This window comes from Pocillopora damicornis, chromosome 4 (genome assembly GCF_964200805.1).
Source record: "Pocillopora damicornis chromosome 4, jaPocDami1.2, whole genome shotgun sequence".
Classification (NCBI taxonomy): domain Eukaryota; kingdom Metazoa; phylum Cnidaria; class Anthozoa; order Scleractinia; family Pocilloporidae; genus Pocillopora; species Pocillopora damicornis.
In genome coordinates, this window is record NC_142673.1 from 3,322,415 (window position 1) to 3,349,466 (window position 27,052).

At 39.6% G+C, this 27,052-nt stretch overlaps 1 protein-coding gene and 1 pseudogene across 1 annotated transcript; one reads left to right on the forward strand and one right to left on the reverse strand.

Moving 5' to 3' along the window:
* The first annotated feature begins 12,114 nt into the window (after positions 1–12,114).
* On the forward strand, positions 12,115–16,577 carry LOC149046486 (protein mono-ADP-ribosyltransferase PARP11-like). The gene is made up of 6 exons (XM_089202470.1): positions 12,115–12,316; positions 12,524–12,773; positions 13,577–13,805; positions 14,212–14,501; positions 15,331–15,522; positions 16,142–16,577. Exons 1-6 carry the CDS (start codon positions 12,115–12,117, stop codon positions 16,575–16,577), a joined length of 1,599 nt encoding a protein of 532 aa, XP_089058596.1.
* A 9,510-nt stretch (positions 16,578–26,087) lies between these two features.
* Positions 26,088–27,052, reverse strand: LOC149046487 (uncharacterized; annotated as a pseudogene).

Consider the following 27,052-nt stretch of genomic DNA (forward strand, 5'->3'; position numbering starts at 1 on the left):
AACTTTGACAGAGTGTGTGGGAAAAACGGGACAAAGTATGGGCAAGGAAGCTTTTTCGTTGTGGACGCATCTTACAGCAATAAATTAAGCAAACTTGAGGGTGACAAAACGAGATACATGTTTGTGGCAAAAGTGTTGACTGGAGAATTTAAGAGTAGAGAGCAAAACTTTCGTCGACCGCCATTGAATGATCCGAGAAATCTGGCAGGTGATTTCTACGATTCTTGCGTTGACGACGAAAATCAACCGAAGATCTCTGTCATTTTTGATAACGAACAGTGCTACCCTTCGTATTTGATTAAATATTTCTTGAAATAGTTTTAGGCATCGAAGTTAGATGCATCAAACTACCGTAGAAAGTCGGTCATAAGCCGAAGATCTTCGTCATTTTTGCTAACGAACAGTGCTATCCTTCGTATTTGATTAAATATTATTTGAAATAGTTTTAGGCATCAAAGTCAACTATGTTAGAAAGTCTGTCACCAGTGCATTAATAAACAAATTGTTAAATAGCACCACAGGCGAACCTTTGTTGTTAATGTAAATTTCTCAGTATCAGAATGCAGCGCTTTAAAGTTGTACGCTCCAAAAGAAATCCGTATTTTGCATTTTATTCGAAGCCTGCCGAAAGGACGTTATGGCCTAAACCTTTACACGAGAGTTAATGATGGAAAAGGTAATAACGTCTGAGGCCTAGCTTTGTTATAACTTTATTAAAGTTTTATAAACTGTTAGTTTTCCTTTTCTTCTGCGGACTTCCCTGAAAACCACTAGGAGTGATGGAGGTCTCTCAAAATTTTTCATCCTAAAGCAGACTTTCATTCTTAATTTACAACAGTCTGCCGCTACAAATTCATTTCTACCTTAAATGATGAATTTAATGCCATGGTACTAACTGGCCAACAGAGTTGTGAAATCTCGCTTTTTCTTGCTGAGATGGAACCTAAATTCTCTTGCAAGTTATGTGTCCACAAACTGGGTATGGCCAGTAAGGATTACTGCGTCGTGCTGTACCTGTTCCTCTGCTTAATCTTCCAATAAACACCGCATTCTATAACTGGTGGGTTTCTGCTTCAAAATCCCTTCAAGGTACGTTTGAGAGGTTGAAGATGCTAACATTGTGGTTATTGGTAGTTGCAGCGAGGTTGCTTGGGAAGCTGTAGAATGACCACCACGAGCAGTGGATCCATTGCAGTTGAGAGCTGTGCCAATATTGCTTGAGAAGGTAGTTGCATTGGTGCTAGCAATACCCGACCTTAATACAGCAGAAGCTGAGTAGCTACTACTGCTGCGGGCAATAGCCTCGGCCTGGATGCTGTGCTGAGGCTGGTATCGGAAATTTAAGTACTTAAATGGTTCGGTTGAGTTCTTGCTGCCGTATTTCGAATGGTTGGCTGTAAAGATACAGCGGTAGCTAAATAGCTGCTACTGTTGCCGGCAGGTATAGGCTCGGTTTAGATACTGTGCAGAGGCTATTAAGGGAAGTGTGAGAACTTGCAGGTGTCGGCTGGGGTCTTGCTGCTGTATTTCGAGTGGATACCTTCGGCTGAGCAGATACAGCTGGAGTTAAATAGCGGCCACTGTTGCCGGCAGGTAAGCTCGGTTTAGACACTGTGCTAAGGCTATCAAGGGAAGTGTGAGAACTTGCAGGTTTCGGCTGGGATCTTGGCTATTTCGAGTGAGTGCTTTTGGCTGAGCAGAGCAAAAATGGATCATGTATTCTGGGTAAAACTGATCGGTGTCAAAGACAACGAAGACTGTGGAATTAGACTTGTTATCTACACAAGAGTCGTAAAAATCGCTGGCGGGATCTCATGGTTGCTTCGGCGGTGGTCTTCGATAATTGGAGTGACCTTCTGTAAATGAACCAACGAGAACTTTGCTCAAGAACATGAATTTAGACGTATTGTCATCTCTTTGCGTAGGAATGGCTGTATGATGCATTCACTGCAAAATAGCTTCCTTCACCATACTTAGATGCGTTTCTTCCGTGCAGACGCCAATCAAAGTTTTCTTTGAAGATGGCCTCCACTGAGTCTGGAGTGGTTCTGTGAAACAAGTTCATCTCATTGATAGCCTGTTGATTGCTCCTAGCTATTAGCCTCATGCTCTGCTTCTTCCTAACAAGAGGAAACAAAAAGACTTATTGTAGGTAACAAAAGATAATTTACCGCTAAAAATCCAATCTTGAAGTGTCCTCAGTTTCACCCTCAAGGGTCCTTCAAGTACTTAAGGAACTTTATTTAGTGCAAAATGCATAATTCTCAATATACCCATTAAAAATTTCATCTCAAGTGTGCACGTTTCGGTCAATTTTCCTACATTTAAATATATGAATTTATTTTATGGAAGGGAGTGTATTACCGGGAACTAAAACACTCGTAGAATCAACGCGGTTTCCATATCCAGGAACTGAGTGGAGTATTTTTCGTATGTAACACGATGTATTGAGAAAAGACGTCACCATCACCGCCTTTTAAAGCTCTGCTGACTGAACTTGGTTTTTTTAGGAACTTGTTTGTTTGTTCAGCGCTTTACTAACTGGGCTAACAAACCAATTTAGAGCTGGTCATTATGTTGTATTCATAACTGCGAAGATTGCTTCTATATTCGTTTTATTCCTGCTCTGAGGTTTTAAACTTGTAATTGAGGCGGCTCTTGAGAAAAGCTTTCTCTATACGGCCCTCAAGAATGCTTCCCCAGAAGAGCACAACACATTTAAGTTTATTTTAACATTTTATTATCTCTATAGCCAAGATTAACCAAGTAAGAAATTTATACGAGCAGGTCACATTCACGATGAAAGCCCAGTTTCGCCCATTTGCCTGAAGATTTTTCCTTGGAAAATGCTTGAAAGGCACAGAATGCCTATAGCATCATTGTTTCCTGCCTTATCATTGGCAATATAATGTTTCCAGTGGAGTTGAATTTGAAGCTTCAGTGAGAAAGACAACTTAGAGTTGGAAAAGCTATACTGTAACGTAAACGTAGAGGGACCAGTTAAGTTGAACCCAGCCCAAGCAATTGAAAGCTAGGTTCGTTTCTTAGCGCAATCCTTTTTGGACCGTAACAGGTATGTGCAAATGAAATAAAGTATTGTATTATATGAAAAATATTATATTAAACTGTAAAACGAAGGCTGTTCATCAACGGTGTTGTCTACCCTTCCAAAATTTCTTTACAGCGTGCAGAACGAAACGTTCACGATCAGGCTCTTTTATCAACAAGCCTAGCAAATTTGTCTTTTCTTCAGAAACGAAAGCGAAAAGTTTCCCATCAATCAAGAAATTTCCCAACTAAGATTTGAAAGTTGAAGAACATCACTCAAGAAATGTCATTAGATGTTCCTCAGTTTTAACTGGATGAATCAATAAAAATGGATATTTTGTAGAGTAAACGATTTTTTATTATTGCCTATTGTGTAGAGAAATGATAACAGGGATAACCTGTATTAAATGAGAAGGCAGTTTGTAAACTTGTGAGACAGGTGAAGTAAATTATCATATCTCTCTTTGTAGGAAAAAAGACTGCATGACACAACTAGCAAACGGTGATCAACAGAGAGTCAATGAGAAACGACTCTTCCATGGAGCCTTCTCCCTTTGTGGGTGTAATAAACATAGTGTAGGTTACTGCAATGGCGTTTTCATCGCAGTCTCCCTTGGTATAGCTTTCAGGGGGACTGATTTGCCTCGAGCTTAACTCGGCTTTTTTCAAGGTAATTTTCATAATTCTTCTTCATCGGTCCAATGGGAATGCCTGAGACTTCCTCATTGATATCTTTCACCGCAACGAAGCAACCACAAGCGTGATTTATCAACCAGTTCTGTTCTTCCATTTTGATTTTGATGAGATGAAGCCGTCAAAAGTAAAGAGACTTAAAACGAATGCCACCACTGCAGAAAACATTGAAAACTCACTAGACCAAGAAATGGTTGTCACGTTTTGAAACTGAACACTTTATAGAAATGAGAGCCAGAATTCCGAGAAAACAACAATTTTCTCCTTACACGAGTGGGGTGAGGAAAATGGCTTGTTTCTGCAGTTTTTAACCTAACAGCTTGTCTGCTTAGTGAAATAATTTTTCAAAGAAACGGTTGCCTAGGCTACATAACGTTGGAAGCGTAGTATAAAATTAACAAAAAAATAATTGAGCAGATATGCTCCTTAGTCTCTAACCCTAACCTAAGCCATGCCACGGTTTTGAAGGTTGAGCGTGTTCAGTGTTCAAAGCTGCCACGAGCGTGATTTATCAGTCAGTTCTGCTCTTTCAATTTGATTTTGTCGAGATGAAGCCGTCAGATTAAAGAGGGCTCAAAAAAATAGAAATGAGGACAAGGATTCCGAGAAAACGACAATGTTCTCAATTCCAAGATCGACCCGAAGACAAAGGAAGGACAAAACGGGTGGTCTGCGTAATGAATTAATTTTCAAGAATGAGCTCAATGAATCTAAAAACAAAACGTTTTAGGCTTTATCCTTCATTAACATAACGTTGGATAGCGTATTAATAATAAAAAAAAATAAATTTGCATCGTTTAGACTAGCTTAATTTGCTTTTGCAGATCTGCTTCGTTTTCTCGTACTGTGTCCATACTACCGTGCTAGGAGCAGAGCGTGTTCTATGGTGAATTTCACAACGAATAAGGTAAATTCCATTCAGTATTTTTTTTTAGCACAGGGTTCATGTTTAGTGACATTCATCAGAATGCTATTCCAACGTCGCGGCATTTACTTTCGAAAGTCTATTGACGAGTTCCGGTATTATTTCGGAAAGTCGATATCAATTGGTCTGCCATTGACATATCAATTTGTTTACATCTGAGTGAGTGACAGATTTGCATTTCCTGACCCCTAACAAGAGTCGTTTCTACGCTTCGTTTCTTCATCTAACACATCAAGACACATCACGTTAGAGTCTGCTTTAACGATATATCATGTATTAGTTATCAGCCAACCAGATGTCGGCCGGACCATGTACTTTTGGGTTCAGCGCTATCTAGCGCTGAGCAGGCTACCGAGTTCGTTTGTAGAAGTTTTGCATCTGAATAAGTAAGGTTTGCATTGCAATTAAAATGGAATCTTCTCGTTATCTATACATCTGCAAGAATATGGTTGTTATTATGGACAATCTCCGCGTGTTCGTCTCGATAATCTTTGAGGCATTGACCGATAATCTTTAAGGCATTGACCAGTTTTAAACTCTGGAAGAATAATTGTGCTATCTCAGCTTAATCGAAGAGTCTCAGCTGGTTTATTTTGAAGCTCTTTAAGGCATTGAACAGTATCGCCTACAGTTTCTTGGAATGGATGGCTTCGCTCGCTTCATATTGCCTTACTGTTTCATGTTACCTGCTTAAATTGTTTTCGGTCGTTTCCTTTTTAGAGTCTGGGAGATTATGGTTGTTATTTTGGACAATCTCTGCATATTCATCCAGAAGCTCTTTGAGGTATTGGGCAGTATCACCCACAGTTTCTTGGAATGGTTGCTTTTGCTCGCTTCATATTGCCTGAATGTTTCATTTTAAGTGCTTGAATTGTTTTCAGTCGTTTTTGTTAGAGTCCGGGAGAATACGGTTGTTAGTTTGGACGATCTCCGCATATTCATCCCAAAGCTATTCGAGGCATTGAACGGTATCGCCCACAGATTCTTGGAATGGACGGCTTTGCTCGCTCCATATTACCTTACTTTTTCATCTTACCTGGTTGAATTGTTGTCAGCCGTTCTCGTCAGGGTTTGGGAGAATGGGGTTTTCATTACGGACAATCTCCGCATATTAATCTCTATGATCCTTGATACAGGATTAGCATAAGATACTGTGAGAATAGTTGTGCTATTTTGGAGAATCTTCGATGGTTAATCTCGGAGATATTTGAGGTATTGGGCAGATTTGTCCACGTTTGCTTGAAATGGATCGCTCTGTTAGTTCCATATTGCTCTATGTTTTCAAGTTACCTGCTTCTCTACCGGTTCTCGGTTTTTCTCTTTAGCGACTGGGAGAATATGGACGCATACTCTGACAATATGCGCATGTTCATCACGAAGATCTTTGCGACAGTGACCAGTATTACCCATGTTTGCTTAGGATTAATGAATCACAGGGGAAGCTCTTTGCTCATAGGCATCTTGTGTGGGGCCTTGATAATTTGGCGGTATTACTTCATGGCTCTACTTCGCAAGGACTCGTTAGGTGGTAAGTGACTGAGTGACTGATTGTCGACTGATAATGAAGGACTAATAGACTTTCTGATCGATCTGCCGACTTAGTCACTGACTAAAAGGCCGAAAGAGTCTGTCTGAATGACTTTATGTCCCACTGACTAACTGACCGAGTGACAGAATAACCGACCGAGTGACAGAATAACCGACCGAGTGACAGAATAACCGACCGAGTGATTGATTGGTTTTTTTCTTTAGAATCAGCTGAATTCACGAGGAAAGACCATTTCCGCCCATTTGCCTAATACTTCTCCTTTGGAAATGCTCGGAAGGCACAGAATGCCCAGAGCATCACTGTTGTCTGCCCTATCACTGACAATATAATGTATCTTGTGGAGTTGAATGGAAAAGCTTCAATGAGAAAGACAACTTAGTGCTGGAAAAGCTATACTGTGACGTGAACGTGGATTTCTTTTAACTACTCTGACCTATATCACCTAAAGAATCGACCGTCTTTAAAAGTTAAGAATGTCATGTTCACAGATTATTATGTCCGAGAAAAAATATATGATTATCATGTTCGAGGAAAAATATATGAGATTTCGTGATAACGTACTTTCCAACTGCAACGCAGATTATGTAGTGGTCCATAACGACTGAGTAGGAGGACCGGACGGAAAATGTTTGACTCTCAGTCACGACTTACAGACCCAATACAAGGAAAACAACAAAGAAAAGTATTTTACAATGAAAACTGTTCCTTTAATTCTTCGATTGTGGACAGGAAACTCCCAATTCATCAAAACCGCTACTTCCTTTCTCATTTGTTTTACTTTATGTTCATCTTCAGAAAATTAGCTTTTTCATTAGGATGCCAAAGAACCGTGCGGTTGCGGACCGGTCTTCTTTTTTCGAACCGACAACGCGCGTCAGCTTTTATTGAGGTTTTTTCAAGGATTGAGCGTGCGGCTCCGTAAGAGTTATATGATGAGAAATATTATCATGTAAGTTGTATGGCTCTGTTTGCACTTACATTGAAAGATGGTAAACAAAATACGTTCGTGTGGGTCGTATGGGATGATACGAATTGGCCGGTAAAAGCAGAAAGGCCCCGCAGGAAACCAGCGAGAAGAACAAAAAAATTAAAAAGAAGAAGGCCGTCATAATTATGGTAAATGCTTTTTGACTGCATCACCATGGGCCTAAAGGCAAAACATTTTGTTCTCGGTGACGATGTACTGACTTGGCTGCACTCATACGTACGTGATGATCTCCAGCTTTTCAGGGCAATTATTTTCCTGTTCGACATTTAATCTTCGCTACTGTTTTGATGTAAGACTGTGAAACGAAGGCTGTTCATCAACTGTGTTGTCTACCCTTCCAATATTTATTTACAGCGTGCAGCAGAAACGTTTACGATTAGGCTCTTTATCAACAAATGAAAGCGAAAAATTTCCCATCAGTCAAGAAATTCCACTTAGATTTGAAAGTTGGAGAACATTACTCAAGAAATACCATTCGATTTTCCTCAGTTTAACTGGATGAATCATTAAAAATGGCAATTTTGTGGAGTAAACGATTGATTATTATTTCCCACAAATCATGTAGAGATATGATATAATACATAAGCTTTTATGAGAAGGCATTTTGTAATTTTGTGACGCTGGTGTAATAAATTATCATGTCTCTCTTTGCAGGAAAAATGACTGCATGACATAACTAGCAAACGGTGATCAACAGAGAGTCAATGAGAAACGACTCTTCCATGAAACTAGTCCAGATTCCGCAGCTATCTGTAAAGAGAACTTTGATTGGCGTCTAAGTGGCACTGCGACCGGAATGGTCAAGGAAGCTACTTTGCATTGTAAGCATTTTACAGGCGCAACTTCACAAGAGAAGATGCCAATAAGTCTGGATTTATGTTCGTGGCCAAAGTCCTCGTAAGTTCGTATGTAAAAGGAGACCCCAAGAAACTTTCGAAAAGAGCTGGTACACTCTACTACTGTGTGGATGACGTGCCGAAGCCAACTATGTTTATTGTCTACGACATCGATCAGCTCTACCCAGAATATGTCATCCAGTATCAAACTGACTGGTTGCGTCTAAGAAGATTCAATTCACACAGAGCAATAACTTCCAATCCGAAACCTTGCTCCTCAACCACTCAATGTGTGATGGGCTCGATACACTTTGCTGAGACTACACTCGATTGCAAAAACATTGACCCCAAAAGTCATGTTCAATCCTTTATTTTTTCACGCATTGTTCATGAAACTCTTTGTTTACATCAATTCTGTTCTATCAGGAAAGCGTGGATGGCTCCTCTCATTTTTGACGAGCAACTTGTTGTGGTTAGAAATATGTACCCATAAAACGGTCCGGTTGTGAAAAGGATTTGGTAATCAGATAAGAAACTGAAGGCTACTTTACAAAAAATTAAGAAAGGAAAAAGTTTATGGTTTTATAAATACTTTAACGCATAAAAGAATTTCACACTTTCAGAGGCTGAGAAAAGGCTACTTAGCTTTAGCTTATAGCACATAATTAATGACAAATGTAACTGACATGGCATTCCACTGACTGCTGTGGGATTCTAAATGGTTGGAAAACTCCTCCATAAAAAGCAGAAGTTTTTATTTATAAACAACAAAGATAGGACTGAAAAGGAAGAGCTTTTACCGTCATGCAACACTGTACTCCAACTGACAATAAAAATCTGTTGTTTGTTTGTTGTTTAGTGGACTAATTTCCAAAAGAGATTTTCATTATCTTATGTGTAAGAAGCTATTATGAAAATTGCTTTAGTATAGAAATAAGCACGTAAAAAATAGCGATATGAACTGACGTTTCGCAGTCTTCATGACGCTATTGTCAAGGTAAATGTTAGAATAGTGAATTCTGCGAATATTGATTACTGCAATAAATTCATATGATGTGGAATGCGGGATTGGAATACAGAAACAGTTTAATACGGATTGAGTCGGATTGCACGATCAGAGTTGGTTTTAGGTCTCTGATGAATAACATCTCTTGCACTGAGCAATCGAATTTATTTTTGCATTTCCTTAGAACATCGAAGCGCCTCTGTAGGTCTTCAAGGACCTTGGCGTGTTTGTACTGGTAGTATTGAAGAGGACCGTCGTTCATGTCCATCCACACTTACGTGTACTGGGGCGCTTCGATGAACTAAAACTAAGTTAAAACTATGACTTTGCAATCCGTGTCAAAGTATTTCTGTTATTTATCTCGCATTCTTTATCATGTAAGTTTATTGCAGTTATTAATACTTGCAGAATTCGTCATCCCAAGGGGTGTTTCTCGATTTTTGTTTTTCGTCCTCTGCCCTTGTAGATGTAGTGGTATACATGGTGTAGATTTTCCACCGTAGTCTCCCTTATGGCTTTCACAGGCACCAACTTGCCTTGTGCAACCTAATCTGGTCTTTTTCAAGGTAATGTTTATAATTATTCTTCTTCGGTCCGATGGGAATGCCTGCGACATTACCGCAACGAAGCGGCCACAAGCGTGATTTATCAGCCAGTTCTACTCTTCAAATTTGATTTTGATGAGATGAAGCCATCAAAAGTAAAGGGCCTTAAAACGAATGCCACCATTGCAGAAAAAAATTGAAAACTCACTTGACTAAGAAATCGTTGTCACGTTTTGAAACTGAATACTCTATGGAAATGAGAGCTAGAATTCCGAGAAAATAGCAATCTTCTCCTAACATGTGTGGGGTGGGAAAATGGCTTGATTTTACAGTTTTTAACCTTACAGCTGGTACACAAAAATATGTACAATGAATTTACACAAAAACGTTTGGCCAGGATTTATCCTTGATTAACATAACGTTAAAAAGCGCGTTAACAAAAAAACACGAGACTGCCTCGTTTGCATTAGCTTAGATTTGCTTTGCAGATCTGCTTCGTTTTCTCGTACCGTGTCCATACAACCGTGCTGGGAGTAGAGCGTGTTCTATGGTGAATTTCACAACGAATAAGATAAATTCCATTCAGTATATTTTTTTAAACACAGGGTTCTTGTTTAGTGACATTCATCCGAATTCTATTTCAACGTCGCGGCATTTACTTCGGAAAGTCGATAGACGCCTTCCGGCATTATTTTGGAAAGACGATATCAATTGGTCTGCCGCTGACAGGTCGATTTGTTTACATTAAAGTGAGTGACAAATTTGCATATTCTGACCCCTAACAAGAATCGTTTCTACGCACGTTTCTTCATCTAACACATCTAAACATATCACGTTAGGGTCTGCTGTGCTGATATATCATGTGTTCGCCGTCAGCCAATCAGGTGGATTAAGCGCTGAGTAGGATGCAAAGGTCGTTTTACATCTGCAAGAATATGGCTGTTATTATGGACAATCTCCACGTGTTCGCCTCGATAATCTTTGAGGCATTGACCGATAATCTTTGAGGCATTGACCGATAACCTTTGAGGTATTGAGCAGTTTTAAACTCTGGAAGAATATTTGTGCTATCATGGAGAATCCCAGCTGGTTTATCTTGAAGCTCTTTAAGGGATTGATCTGTACTGCCCACAGTTCCTTGGAATGGATGGCTCTGCTCGCTTCATATTGCCTTACTGTTTCATATTACCTTCTTAAATTGTTTTCAGTCGTTCTTGTTGGAGTCTGGGAGATTAAGGTTTTTATTTTGGACAATCTCATCCCAAAGCTATTGGAGGCATTGAACAGTATCGCCTGCAATTTCTTGGAATGGATGGCTTTGCTCGCCTCCTATTGCCAGAATGTTTCATGGTACCTGCTTAAATTGTTTTCAACCATTCTTGTTACACTCGGGGAGATTATGGTTGTTATTATGGACAACCTCCGCATGTTCATAGCAAAGTTATTCGAGGCATTGAACAGTATCGTCCACAGTTTCTCGGAATGGATGGCTTTGCTCGCTTCATATTTCCTGAATGTCTCATGTTACCTGCTTCAATTGTTATCAGTCGTTCTTGCCGGAGTCCGGGAGATTATGGTTGTTATTTTGGACAATCTCCGCGTGTTTATCCCAAAGCTATTCGAGGCATTGTAGAGTATCGCCCGCAGTTTCTCGGAATGGATGGCTTTTCTCGCTTCTTACAGTCTGAATGTTTCATGGTACCTGCTTAAATTGCTGTCAATCATTCTTGTCAGACTCTTGGAGATTATGGTTGTTATTATGGATAATCTCCGCATTTTCATAGCAAAGTTATTCGAGGCATTGAACAGTATCGTCCACAGTTTCTGGGAATGGATGGCTGTGCTCGCTTCATATTCCTTTAATGTTTCATGTTACCTGCTTCATTTGTTATCAGTCGTTCTTGCCGGAGTCCGGGAGATTATGGTTGTTATTTTGGACAATCTCCGCGTGTTTATCCCAAAGCTATTCGAGGCATTGTAGAGTATCGCCCGCAGTTTCTCGGAATGGATGGCTTTTCTCGCTTCTTACAGCCTGAATGTTTCATGGTACCTGCTTAAATTGCTGTCAATCATTCTTGTCAGACTCTTGGAGATTATGGTTGTTATTATGGATAATCTCCGCATTTTCATAGCAAAGTTATTCGAGGCATTGAACAGTATCGCCCGCAGTTTCTTAGAATGGATGGCTTTGCTCGCTTCATATTCCTTTAATGTTTCATGTTACCTGCTTAAATTGTTATCAGTCGTTCTTGTAGGAATCTGGGAGATTATGGTTGTTATTTTGGACAATCTCTACACGTTCATCTCGATGATCTTTGATACATTGATTAGCATAAGATATTGGGAGAATAGTTGTGCTATTTTGTCGAATCTCCTATGGTTAATCTCGGAGATCTTTGAGGCATCGAACAGGCTTGCCCAGGGTTGCTTGGAGTGGATTGCTCTGCTAGTTTCACATTGCTTCATTTCTTTATGTTACTTACTTAACTGCTTCAGAGTCGTTCTCGTCAGCATCTGGGAGAATATGTTGTCATTTGTTGCCAACATACGCATGTTCATGTCGATGATCTTTGAGGAATTGACCAGCAATGGTGCCATCAACTCAGAGAATTACTGGGGAAACTATTCTTTCATCGCTTTGTCTGTGGCCCTGGCTGTCTTGTGCGGGGCCGTGATAATTTGGCGGTGTTACTTCATGGTTGTACTTCGTAAGGACTCGTTTGGGGGTAAGTGACGGAGTAAAGATTGATAATGAAGGACTTTTGAACTTTCCGATCGATCTGCCGACTTACTTACAGACTATCTAGTGGACTGAGAAACTGACGGCTGGCTAAATGGCCGAAAAAGCCTGTCTGAATGACTTTATGCCCGACTAACCAACTGACCGAGTGACTGAATTACCGACTGAGTGATTGATTGGTTTGTCTCTTTAGAAGCAGGTCACATTCACAAGGAAAAACCAGCTGCGCTCATTTGCCTAAAATTTCTGCTTGGAAAATGCTCGGAAGGCACAGGATGCCCAGATCATCATTGTTTTCTGCCTTATCACTGGCAATATAATGTATCCAATGGAGTTGAATGGAAAAGCTTCAGTGAGAAAGACAACTTAGCTTTGGAAAAGCTATACTGTGACGTGAACGTAGAGGGACCAGTTAAATTTAACCCAGCTCAAGCAATTGAAAGGTAGATTCTCTTCCTAGTGCGATCTTTTTTGGACTGTGACACGTATGCATAAATGAAATAGGGTATTATAAGTAACGTGAATAGAAGTGAGTGATATATTTTAAATTTAATACCACAAGTACTGTATTACATGGTTAGAAATCGAAGACATCATGGCGGCTAAGCATTTGGCGGGAAATGTATTTGCAATTAGCAGTGATGTTAAAATTAGACTAGAAGTTAACGAATCTTTAAGAAAAATTTGTGGAAAAGTACAAAGTGAATATGCAAAGGCCAAAGGGACAAGGAGGAAAGAGGAACTCAACTCAAAAAAGAAGATGTTTGATTTTAGTGGGATGCGCAGACGCAGTAAGGTGAAACGCAGCTCGTGTTGCGTCCGCGACATCAGCCGCTGACCGACCTCGATTTCTAGCCATGATATATAAGTGGTGTGGGGCAAATAAAAATTCTTGATTGTAACGTACACGTAGTCGTAGGTAATTGTAATTGGTCACTTTTGACGAGTTGGTTATATAATGTTACAATACAAGGGGCGGGGATCCAGGAGGAGTCGGTCGTAGCTCCCCTCCCTCCACCCCCCCCCCTTCCACCTGACACCAAAGTTTTTTCAATGGAAGTGCATGGTAAAGGGCAGAAGTGGGTTAGTCCAGAAAGAATTCTCTGAGCTCTTGTATTTTGTAGCGACTTACAATGCTAATGAACGCCAAAGCTTACAATCCTGCTTCTTTCGACAGCTGTAAAGTATTCTGGTAATACCCAAATAATCTATAATCTTTGATTTTCCCCTTTATGTTAATTCTCAGTGATGGAAAGACTTCATGGAAATATGAACTTTCAATCGACGTTAATAGTATGACCTTGTTATTAGAACCAACGAGAAGAATTTGCGCTGCAGGCTATCGCTCTGGAACATTAAGGCGCCTTACCACTCCACCCCGCTCCACTAACCCAAATCACCCTCATTCTACAAAATGGAAATGGTACTGGGAAGATAATGGAGCCGTTTGGTGTATGTACGAGAAGGACCACTTGGTAAACTGTACCTTTATCTGTATCATGAGTCACGTTGATTTTATTCGTGTGTCTTTAGAGTGTTTTAGGAATCTCAGAGAGTCCAAATTATATATCTCAGTTTTCCTTTTGTTTCCTACCAGCGTCCCCCTCATTGTGATTGAAGTATCGCTCAAATGTGTCTGAAGTTTAAGTCATAATTCCTGAATAACCACTCGAAGACTACTTCGAGAAGCTTTGCATGATGGCTGTCTATTTGAGGGCTTTGAAAAACTCTATTAAAAAACATCACATGATATAACACTTGGTAAAAATTCTAGAAAATCAGCAAATGAGAAAATAGTTCCTAAAGAGAACTAGCTACATCTAACTCGACTGTTTTAGTCGATCCGCATTAATATTAACTTAAATTTTCATTGTCTTTAAGGGAAGAAATCTACAAGAAATGATAGAGCAAGCTTTCCTTAAAGGGCTGAAGCGAAATGGGACACACCATAAGTTCAATTTCAAAGTTAACGCTCATGAGTACTACTTAGTCTTTCATTCAAAGGACGGCATGCACCAAGTAAACATGCAATACGGTACCAAAAGAAAGGTAAAACGAAGACCAGAAGGACTTATATCACCTGAAGAATTGACCGTATTTAAGATTATAATGATTGAAATGATGAAGCAAAATATACGAGATTTTGTTACCGTTCTCGGCAACTGCAAAATGTTTGGCTCGACGTCATGACTTACGGACCAAGTACCATGAAAAACGACAAAAACGTATTCTACAGTTAAAATGTTCCTTTAGTTCATCGAGTGTGAACAAGAACTCACAATTCATCAAAAGCCACGGCTTCCTTACTCGTTTCTTTTATTTTATGTTCACATCCAGAAAATCAGTTCTCTCATTGGGATGACAAAGAACCGTGCGGTTGCGGGACCGATCTTCTTTTTCCGAACCGACTACGCGTCAACTTTCAATGAGGTTTTTTTCAAGAATTGAGCGTCAAAAATCCGAGTTATATGATGAGAAATGTTATCACATAAGCCGCATAGCTATGTTTGCACTTATTTTAAAAAAATATTCCATGCGGGTCGTGCGGGATGACATGAGTTGGCCGGTAAAAGCAGAATGGCCCTGCAAGATAACCAGCGAAAGAAGAAAGAAAAGAAAAGGGGGGCGCAGTCACATGGCAAATGCTCTTTGACTGCATTAGCATGGGCCAGAAGGAAAAAAATTTTTTCTCGGTCACTGCTGGACTCGTGCGTACGTGATGATCTAAAGCTTGTCAGGGCAAATATTTCCCTGTTCGGTATTTAAACTTAGCTACTAAATACAAATTATATTTTCATTGGTTTTTCATGAACGGGGACATTGATTGCATATCAAGAAGTCAAGGTATATATTTTTGAGGCAGGAACAGTAAGAGCATCACTGGTACTGAATAAATGGGCCGCGCTCTGTTTTTATTTCTTTTTGCTGTTGTTGTCTTTTTCTGTTGTTTTTGTTTGTTCTTGATGTTGTTTTTTACAGTCAATTTCTTTGCATTTGAAGAACGTTCGAGTCCCCTGTTCCAACACACTGGTCCTATGAGCCATCTAGTGAGCTATATACGCGAGTAACGTTACAGTCGTCTTCATGGGAATTCAAAGAGGTGGAGCAACTATTTAAAGCGTCGATGAGTGGTGTGGTGATCAAGAAAATTGACCGTGTGCAGAACCTGCTCATGTGGAAAAAGTTTCAAAGGTAGGGAAAAACCTAAGCTCACGCATATAATAACTCTACATAAGAATTCATGAAGGTCTGAAGAAATGGGGTGAAAGGAAATCAACGCCCCCACCCCTGTCCCTCCCCGCACCGGACGCGATCTCTTTTTCTCAAATAACAAACGACAATTTCCAAGAAGAATTTGCCAATGTTTTGATGTAATACGAAGGCTGCTCGTCAGCGTTGTTTTACCCTTCTAACATTTCATTACAGCGCGCATCACAAAGCGTTTACAACCAGCCTCTTTTATCAGCAAGCCGAACAAATTTGTCCCTCTTTTTGTAAAGATAGCGAAAAAATTTCAACTTTATTCAAATCCCCGCATAATATTTGAAAATTGGAGAATATCACAGAAGAAATATCACCGTATGTTCTTTAGTTTCAGCTGGACGCGTTCTATCTCGTACAACGTTGAAGAAACATCTGCGAGCAAATATGTTTGATAATCATTAAAAAAAAGTCATTTTGTTGAGTAAACGATTGATAGTTATGGCCCTCATATTTTGTAGAGATATGATATCACAGATAACCTGTTTTAAGAAGACATTCTGTAAACCTGTGACGCATGCGAAATAAATTTTTAAATTTCTCTCGGTAGGAAAAAAGAGCAGATGACAGCAATAGCAAATGGCAATGAACAGAGGGTCAACGAGAAAAGATTGTTTCATGGGACCCGTCAAGATTCCGTAGAGGCTATCTGTAAGGAGAACTTTGATTGCCGTTTAAGTGGCAGTGCAAACGGTGCTACATATGGTCAAGGAAGCTATTTTGCAGTGAATGCATCTCTCAGTCATGGTTACACGCAAGCAGATGCCAATAAGTCTCGGTTCATGTTGTTGGTCAAAGTCCTTGCGGGTTCGTATGTGAAAGGTGACTCCAGCTATCGAAGACCGCCGCCGACGGAACCGTCAGATCGAGGTACTGCTCGATACCATGACTCATGTGTGGATAACGAGTCGGAGCCAACGATGTTTATTGTCTTTGACATCGATCAGCACTACCCAGAGTATGTCATTCAGTATCAGTCTGATTAGATGCGTCTGAAAGGATTCAATTGGTTGAGAACATTAACGTCCAATCTGTAACTTTCCACTTCAACCATTCAATTCGCAATGGTCTCTGTACACTTTCTAGAAAGTACATCTTTCAGGCAAGCTGCGGATAATCGTGTTCGACTAAAAGTTAGGACGCATATAGTGGCAAAGGAAAATGTTTCAACTTTTATGTCTTTCTTACTTTCTTTTTTTTAAGATTAACAAAATATTCAAAGGTGTAGTAAAATTTGCGCGGGAATAGTGAGAAATTAATCAGAAGGCGCAATTTATTTCAAACCCTCATTTTGCATAGTGTAGTCCAATTTAAGAATTATTTTGTCAATACGTGAGAACTTGAGTCATTATATTCTTCTCAAAAAAAACTTCGAAAACTCGCAACTTAGGCCCTAGTTATACCTTTTTTCTCGTAGTAAGTCCAAGGCCATGTTACCAAACAACTCTGTCCTTCCCAACTCTCATAAGGAGAATCGGGAAGGACATATTTCGTGCGCGGTGGTCAAACTTAACATGATTTTGGTCTGACAGCGAAAATGAGTAAGTACGCGTTATTAACTTAGCCAAATGTTGTAGTTTACTTTAGTTTCCACAATTTGGTTATTAAATCAGAATCCGTAGGCTATTCTAGCAAACTGAAAAGGGCAAAAAATTGTGGTTTTATAATTTAATGTTAACTACTGTAATACATAAAGGATTTTAACAATTTTAGAGACTGACAAAAGGCGACTCAGCCTTAGCTTGTAGCATATGATTAATGACAAAAAACGCTGCTGCGGGATTCTCAATAGTAAACTACTTGATAAAAGCTGAAATTTTTGTTTTCATTCAATAACGATACGACTGAAATGGTAGTGCTTTTGTAATCATGCAACATTGTGTAGCAACTAATAATAAAATGCTTTTAATTCATTACTTGTTTGTTGTTCTGTGGACTGATATTCAAAAGTGATTCTTATACCCTTATGAGGAACTAGGTACTACTGCTTTGGTATATTACTTTTGAAAGAATTAGTAAAGAGGGCAAGTTTCCATAGAAACTGTGGTGCTGCGTAGCTGGAGGATATAACAAGATAAGTTGGTTTTATCACTGACTGAGCTAACAATGTAAATTGGCCACTGCGAGGAGTTTCTAAAGCTGACTTTTCGAGCGTTATCCTTTTCCAGACTCAATTATTGAATAATTGTTTTAGTATAATTGCTCAGGTGCTTTCAAATTCTGTTGTGAATCCTCGTCGTTGTTGAAACCATTCTATTACAATAATTTTAACTACTCGTATCAAGATGAGCAGCCGGTCTCCACTAGAATTTAACGGGTTTCAATAGGCAAAAAATGAAAAGTGTTACCCCGTTTATCGCTTACTGGGTGACATGGACAAAACGCGAGGCCGCCATTATGAAATTTAGCGTCCCTGCCACAATCAAACGAGGTAATTATAGCGAGATATACCTCATTTCTCGACCTATCAGAGCGCGCGCATCTCCAAAATCACGAGACAATTATACCAGGATTGCATATGGCCTCTTCATTAATTTCTTTAACTGCAACGAAGCGGCCACGAGCGTGATTTCATCTGCAAAATCTACTCTTCCAAATGGGTTTTGATGTTTTAATAGCAATTAAAGCCATCAAAAGAAAAGGGTTAAAAAAAATCCGCCACCATCACAGAAAACAGTGTAAAAACTGTCTTCGCCAACAAAATTGTTAAAGAAACTGAACATTTCATAGGGACGAAAGTGCAAATTCCGAGAAAATGACAATGATCCCCTAACATGAGTGGGGTGGGGGAAATTGTCCCAGATAAGCGCCTTTCACCTTTTTACTTTTTTCACCTCGATCTGAGGACAAAATTTTTTAGGCACTCAAAAGTTGTTTTCAAGTTCCTCGTGTTATTTCTCTCGCGTGATTCGTGCAATATCTTAATAAAGTCCACTGTTTTTTGAGAATCGTTCTCATTTAACTCATCTTTAATTCCCTATCTCTTATTCCTTAAAAATTTCATGACGAGCTTTGCTCAAGAGAAGAATTCTCACCAGTGATGCGTAAAATGATCCATAGGCTTGTCAAAGTAAAGCGAGAGGGCTCAATTAGCAAGTGAAGGCGAGGTGTTTGGCTTCGAGCGTGAAATTAATTGAAGTTAACAATTAAAATGTAACCAGGCGCGAGGATCCGCGCGGCTTGCGCGTTAGGAGTATTACGTAAATTTAGGATTCTTTTGCACAATTTTCTCTTTGGAGATAACTACGCATTCATGGCGTGAATGGCAATTTTCATAATTGTAGAATGATTCAGCGACAAGAACGGCTTAGCTAAGCCGTAGTGTGTCATGGCATTTGAGGATAGCCTGGTTGGAGTGCGTGACATGACTATCAAGTGACAGTTATTGTACCCAGCATGTTTTGTTCGTGATCTACAGATTTATTGGTTTGTGACGCAAAGAGCGATTATCTGTTCTGTCACGACAATACCAAAATTAAATTGTGTTAGCCAACTTATATTTCACTCTGATCAGACCTTTGACCCTAAGTCAACATGGAAGCCGGTGAGCCGCTCGGTAAGGACCTTGTTTTCAAGAGAGATTTCGACTGCAGTATGTTCTGGAGATACAAGAGTATCATTTAACACTTGAAACGATTGGGTAGATATTTTGATAATACTTTTCTGGCGTCTATACTGAGGAGCTCTTTCAGTATAAAATATCATTTTAGTAAGTCCCAATCATCAGGTAAGCGCGAGAACTTATCCCGCGAAAATTCTATGCGAAGGTACGAGTATATTCGGCGGTATCTGCGAAAAGGGGCCATCGTTCTTTCCTTAAGGTAAGGTCTTAACTGTGTAAAACTTCGCGAGAAAGAAATTCTACTCGCTGGCCTGTCCAATTTGGCTTTTAGATAAGGTTGTATGCCTGATAATTTCTGTCTGGAGCTATATGATGACGCGCGATAAATCTCGCTGCTTAATAACCTTTGAGCGGAAAATGATGATGCCCAAACCATTTAATCAGCAAAGCAAGGTTTACCTTTACTTCTGTGCTTTCGAAGCAAGAGAAGGAATTATTTCTGTGATAGTTAGGTGACAGATTCTTAAAATCACATGGTGTATTATCAAACTGTTGAAACCTAACATGAGCAAGATGAACTAATTATGGAATGAACCCTGACATCACAGCTCAAATATTCCTTCCCTATAAGATGACGCGCTCTTGGCAGGTTAGTGTGTTTTCTTACTAATCGTACTGTACTATTTCGCAGTTTCGAAAGCAGAATCCTGAAGATTCTCTCGTTCTTTTGTTATTTCTTACCCACTCTCTCGTGTAATCAGACTTATCTCCGTGAGGGAAGAACCTTGATTTTTTAATTTTTTTCCCGGTTTTGTCATTCGTATGTGAGTTATTGTTATCTGAAGGCAGAACCTTTCCTTTTTTTTCACCTGGTTCTGTCTCTCTTGTGTAGTCAGTCCTGTTTGGGCTGTTGTTATCTGAAGGCAGAACCTTTCCCTTTTTTTCACCTGGTTCTGTCTCTCTTGGGTAGTCAGTCCTGTTTGGGCTGTTGTTATCTGAAGGCAGAACCTTTCCCTTTTTTTCACCTGGTTCTGTCTCTCTTGGGTAGTCAGTCCTATTTGGGCTTTTGTTATCTGAAGGCAGAACCTTTCCCTTTTTTTCACCTGGTTCTGTCTCTCTTGGGTAGTCAGTCCTATTTGGGCTGTTGTTATCTGAAGGCAGAACCTTTCCCTTTTTTTCACCTGGTTCTGTCTCTCTTGGGTAGTCAGTCCTATTTGGGCTGTTGTTATCTGAAGGCAGAACCTTTCCCTTTTTTTCACCTGGTTCTGTCTCTCTTGGGTAGTCAGTCCTATTTGGACTTTTGTTATCTGAAGGCAAAATCTTTCCTTTTTAACTCGTGAATTGCGCGCATGCGCAAGAGCGAGTTATAGGTACGATGTGGGGAATGGCATTCGCTCGATTGGTCGATTCCTGTAAACTTTTTTTAGATTTTAGGCTTTTGAGTGCATTTGATAGTTTTTGGCGAGCAATAAAAAGACGAAATGGCGACCTTTGTTGCTAAGAATAGTGGTGGGGTGAAAAAGAAGCCAATTATAATCTTTAAAGAGTTTTTTTTTTTACGTTTTAGTTTCAACAAGCGGCGCCAGCGACTGGCAAGCATGCAAGGATTCACACTGAAATAACAGAACAACCTTCGTTTTTCATAAAATTGTAATTTACAATCCTTGTACTTGAAAACAATCCGAAGATTCATTGAAAATATCACTTACTGCGAAGCGCTCGGAGTTTACAGATGTTCAAAAGCTTTTTCTGTTATAGCGTGAGATTGAGGACAAAATTGATCATTACGTTTCGTCGTGTGTGTTTTTCCTGTGTGAAGCAACAAAAGATGCCGGCGACTGACGAAATAACAAGTTAACACGAAAATCAAATAACACCTAAACAAACAGTTTTAGCTACCGATTTTCAGTGAATTTTAAAAGAACAATTTTCTTTTAAGTTTCAAGACAATTTGAAGATTCAACATACATACAACGTACTAAAATGCGAAAGTTACACACCACAAAATTGGTAAATAGGCCTGAAATGAAATTCTATCTTGTTATTAATTTTACGTTGCCTAGCACGTGACTTAAATCTACCCAGGCGGAGATCCAAAATGACGGTGGCAGGCTTAGCTTAGTTATATCACTCAAAACTCGTTCCCGTTTGTCTCTTTTGATAAAGAGGGAATCGTTAATGTTTTCATTAAGACAGTATTGCCTTGATTTTCTAATATTTACAACGAAAGACAGTAAATCTCACTTTTCACCCACATTTACTTCCAACCTTTTCTCTTAAACCAGAAACAAAAATGATAGACGTTTAAAACACATGACATCATCCACCTTGCCAAATGTAATAGCATGATCATTTCAATGGTAATGCCTTCTTATCCCAACGTTACTTTGTTTCTTTGCTACATTAGCGAACACTGAACTACTGCTCGTACTCTAGATATGACAATCAACCACAAAATTCCCTAAACCAGATAACATTAAACATAATCTAAAAAATCATGTGTCAATTCACGAGTTTGCTCACAGAGCACTTTGATTTTATTTGGTTCTGTCTCTCTTTGGAAGTTGTTTCATTTTAGACTGTGCGTTTTCATCTTATGACAAACTAATTTTGAATTGCGACATAATTAAATTTACTTGTCTTGATTTATTTTCCTTTGCAGATTTAATTGAACGTTAACCACGAAAAGCCGTGATGAAAAAGCAATGTTTGTTTTAATAGAAAAAGATAGTTTTCCTGTTTAGATGACCAACCAACCTTAACTTAATTACACATCATAAGTGCACGTTCCGTTGACTGGTAATTTTTACGTCGATGTTGTGTTTGCCTTGGTGGTGTCTGTCCTCAAATCCCGTGTTTTTTCAATTAAAAATAAATAATGAATTTAGGAATAAAATTACCAACGAGTAAAATACCTCTTCTCGTGACGTATTAAATTGCATTTACATTTCCAACTCTCGCTTCAGACACGAGATGTAAAATCGGTCATAGATTGTAAAAGAGATTTGTGAGTAAAGAACTTTTTCTACTTGTCTTTGTTTATTTTCTCGCAGCCTTATACATGAGGTTCGCTGTGTTCGCAGTGGCGCGCCAGGAAACCCCAGCAGGAAAAAATGTTTTAAAGATTTTACTCCTTTAATTATCTCTTTAAAGTATATTACTTCCTTAGCATTTAGCCAATTATATGGTGCCGGCGGAGGGTACAAAAAAACTCCATTATATATTTCTTTACAGGCCAATATTATCGGAAAAAACCCAAACAAACAAACAAAATGAGTTCTGTTGGGCTGTGTGATCCATGAGTGTTCTTATCGCGGTTAGGGCTTGCTGTTGTTTGCGGTATTATTTTCCGGAGTGGACATACCATTACTACATTTTTGTTAGCGTTTAAAAATCGGGAATACATGGTTTTGGTAAAAAACTTCATCTTCTTCAACTCTTAACGACTGTCGAGTTGTGTGTATCAATAGAGTGGGTCAGCAAATTTGCATTCTATGTTGCGCAAGGGGCAAGAGAAAATGGTTGACTCCCCGCGAGTGAAGCTGACGCTCTAGGTCGATGTCGATCCATTATTATCCTTTGTAAACAAAATTTCGATCATGGAGTTAAATTATAAAATTACTTTGGCTTACATTGTGCGCTTTAAAGTAAACTTGAGTTGTTAGATCCACGCGAGAGTTTAACCTTGAAAAATGCAATCACGCGAGTGGAGCTGACATTAACGCGTGTCCCTATCTGGAAAACATTCGTATTGTGACAAGAAGGGTCTGCTTTAAGGTTTTGGGTTACTCTCGCCATGCAATTTGGACGCCGAAAAGTGCCAAAAAAGTAATTACTTAAAAATTCATCCGCAACACCTCGGTCGTTCTGTGGGCGCGAAGTCAGTTCTTCTCTTATAGTTAATAATTGCCAGGCGGATCTCAGATCCGCCTCAGCCTCATTTGCATAAATTCTTTTGGTGAGCAAAGCCCGTCATGGTGACTGTATCTTTATCCGGCAACGATAACTTTATTCATGACGAGCCAGACGTTCTTAGCAACCGAAAAAAGAGCTTTGGATCCTGCTGAGATCGAGGAGTTTTACTCCACGATCTCAGCTTGACGTCCAGCAGCTTGCAACATTCCATTGTAACAATATCCCTGCTACTGATCATTTATGTTACGCTGAAAGTGCGAACTTTCGCGCGAGCGTGTTATAATCCTGAAACGAGAGTGTGCGTTTATAATTAAAATTTCTATTTTGGTAATTAAAAACGTGTCAGTGAATGTATGCCACGTTTGGAGTGAATGACGTATTTTGGCTCTTTGATTTTTATCAATAGGCCGGGAACAAAAGCGAAAGCGGACGAGCCGACTTTATTTGCTGACTTTCCAAGTCAGCTTTCCTTTTCTGAAACCGCTCTATTTTCTGGACCGTAAACCGCCAGACAAATACGTACGTGCCAGCAAATCGATACTAAGAAAGAGTATAATAGACCCTTTTTGTTGAACGAATCTCGGATTTCGTCATTTTGGGTCATTTTTAACACTCACGCGAAATTCCCCCTTTTTTAAGTCTACCTGAAATGAACAAGGGACGAACCGGACGCCACGACTTTTGCCTTCGATTAATGCACGCAACACGCTCACGCTACGACTACAAACGAAACGCGTATGTCGATCAAAATGAGAACGTTGCGGAGTTTGACGGCGAAATTTAGCCGTTTAAACCGTGAAGTAGTGCGAATTCAGCATGTTAAATTTTTGATACTGTAAAATTTCGGTTATAAGCCCTTGGCTAATACTAACTACTTAATAACCGGGCGCGAGGGCTTAACTGTAAAATTCCAGACTGAGGGATGAAATTTTTGCTTTATGAACCGAGCCTCTGGGCGAGGTCCATAAATCAAAATTTCAGCCCGAAATTATGGAATTTTACAGTAAAGCCCGAGCAAACAAGGTTATTAAGTTTTTTTTATAATATGGCTTCAAATAGGTAAAGCGCGTGAAATAGAGTGAACTTATACATTGCCTTCATTTTCCGTCACAATTTCGTCAGGATAATAAAATTCAGAAAAGAAATGTTTTTCAGAACGCATAGTTAAAGAAGAGATACGTTTTTTGTTCAATTCCTTGCTTTTTTAACGAAGTTCCTTTCAGCGAAAGTCACTAAGTTCGCTAGGTTTTGTAAACCAAAACCGTGGCGGAAAAAATCTGCTATGCCCGTGGGCGTTTACCGGGGGATTACGGACCGCTAATTAACCAATCTGAGCGCGCGTGCTATCGCAGCCATATAATAAAACTTTGTAAAGGGTTTTGGGTAGGTTTAGCGGATTGAAAAGCGTTTAGAAATAAGCCATGGTAATGTTGATCTAAATTCGTTTTTAATTTAAAGTCATATTAAAGCAAAATTTCCAGTTAGCACTGTCATCCAGCAGAGGGGGGAAGCGGGGTTATCGGGGGGCCTATAACCGGATTGTTTTGTCTGCAGGTAGATAATCTAACCAGAATTTTACAGTATACACTTCGGGTCGTTTTACACGGTACGAAATTATCGCAGTGTATTCAAAAATTTCCCAGGCTGAAGTCGCAACACTTTATATTTTAAAAGCCAGCCGTCTATCATACTGCATTTTCTTTTATTTCAACCAGTACACGACTGAAATAGGACACATCCAAAGCCCGCTCTCTCCCACCCACTATATGATGCTAAAGTTCCCACTGAGGCAAGCTTTCACACGCGAAGTGAAAACACTTGGTAACGTTATCGATCAGTAGGAATGCCTGCGAGTGTGTTAATCGACCGAACTACATAAGTTGAATAAGTACGCTACGGTTTTTTTAGTTTTTTTGAATCATTGGTTCTCGCCCCCTTTTGCTTTTTGTTTTCGGCACCACGTTTCCGTATTACAATTCCATATTATTTGAAATGATCCCCCCCCCCCCCACGAAAAAAAAAAAAAGAAAATTGGATGATGAATAAATTTGGAACTTATTGAACAATTATTTGTTTGTTCATTCAAAGAGGGTATTCTTACGTTAAAAAAATAGCCGAATAGCCGCTATGATGGAAAGGGTATTCTGATAATAGTAATGAAAGGTAGCATCGTGAGGGAATAACATCATTTTCCAGGTTCTCCCATACCATAATCTAACAGAAATACTTAACAATTATTCCACGAGTACGCATTGGATATGAGCTGGTAGATAGCCAACCAGAGGATTGAAGTTGGCTATAACCATGTCTTACCCAACACACGCGAACCAAAATACTTATTATGCTATATATCCCAGAAGCACTCAGGCATACAACTATGCCAGGACTTCAACTTGGGTGAACCAAAGAGGATATATAACACTTGCTAGAACTTCAAAACCATGTGCGAACCAAAGTACTTATTATGTTATATATCCCAGAAGCACTCAGGCATACAATTATGCCAGGACTTCAACCTGGGTGAACCAAAGAGGATATATAACACTTGCTAGAACTTCAATATCTTGTGCGAACCAAAATACTTATTATGTTATATATCCCAGAAGCACTCAGGCATACAACTATGCCAGGACTTCAACCTGGGTGAACCAAAGAGGATATATTACACTTGCTAGAACTTCAAAACCATGTGCGAACCAAAGTACTTGTTATGTTATATATCCCAGAAGCACTCAGGCATACAATTATGCCAGGACTTCAACCTGGGTGAACCAGAGAGGATATATAACACTTGCTAGAACTTCGATACCATGTGCGAACCAAAAGTACTGCTCATGTTATATATCCCAGAAGCACTCAGGCATACAATTATACCAGGACTTCAACCTGGGTGAACCAAAGAGGATATATAACACTCACTAGAACTTCGATTTACCATGTGCGAACCAAAATACTTATTATGTTATATATCCCAGAAGCACTCAGGCATACAACTATGCCAGGACTTCAACGCAATGATTTCAATCCAGATAATGAACAAGTAGATCTGCTGAAAAAATGAAAAGTGAACCAGACTTTCCTTACTCATGCATTGTTCTTTGGTAACATTCCTTAGTTACTTTTCATGTGCAACAATATTGTTTACTTTCCTTATCACACTAAGTCAGTCAATTGCTTCCAGGGCTTGCTTCGGGTCTTTTTTTCTCAGCAGCTGTTCTGCGATATCGCTCATCACTTTAGCCACTTGAACATTCTGGTCCACCTGATCGGCGAATAAAGATGCAAGAGGCACCTGGAACTTATCGCAAACATCGCCGATCAAGGTCCACATATCGCTTGTACTGTACTGTCCGGGTTGTCCTTTGCCGGGTCCTGTGTGCCTGAGCTCAGCGTCGATTGACCGCCGTTTTTCACCTCATCTCGAAGGGCCTCTAACTGGGAAAGCGCAACTTTAAGTTCAGCCTTAAGCTTAAGATTTTCATCTTGACTCTTCTCGATATCCTCTATGGATATGGCTGACCTTGAATCGACTCCAAATACTGTTTGTACAGGGTCATGAATTTTGTCCTTGTTGTTGTCACGTGTGTCAGTCGCTGTTTGGCAATCTTCATTATCTTGGCCAATATTTAGGCTGTTGATGCCATCAACCAACCAACTGTACTTTTCTTCTTCGCCCGCTTTTAGTTTTTGCCGAAGTATCGCGGAAACAACGCCGAGAGAAGAGGCTATGAATACCTCTTCTTTGTGAACTAGTCGTCGATCCAAGTGCCCGCCATTTTTAAGATTCGAGAGTTGCACTGTGTTAAATTCTTTTGGAAAGCTTGACACCAAAGGGCTACTCGACATGAATTTTCCTACAGGAATGCCGCATATTTTGGAATTCAGGAGATACCAGTCCCTCGAATCGCTCGTGGAGTGCAGCTATTTTGCTCTTCGAATATCGAAGGCATCCATGCCGCACAGCACCTGATCGAAATGAGAACA

Coding starts and splice junctions, on each gene's coding strand:
- LOC149046486 (XM_089202470.1), top strand. CDS start 12,115: ATGTTGTCATTTGTTGCCAACATACGCATGTTCATGTCGATGATCTTT. Junction 12,774..13,576: donor CCAGCTCAAGCAATTGAAAG/GTAGATTCTCTT, acceptor GTTAATTCTCAG/TGATGGAAAGACTTCATGGA. Junction 13,806..14,211: donor TGTACGAGAAGGACCACTTG/GTAAACTGTACC, acceptor ATTGTCTTTAAG/GGAAGAAATCTACAAGAAAT.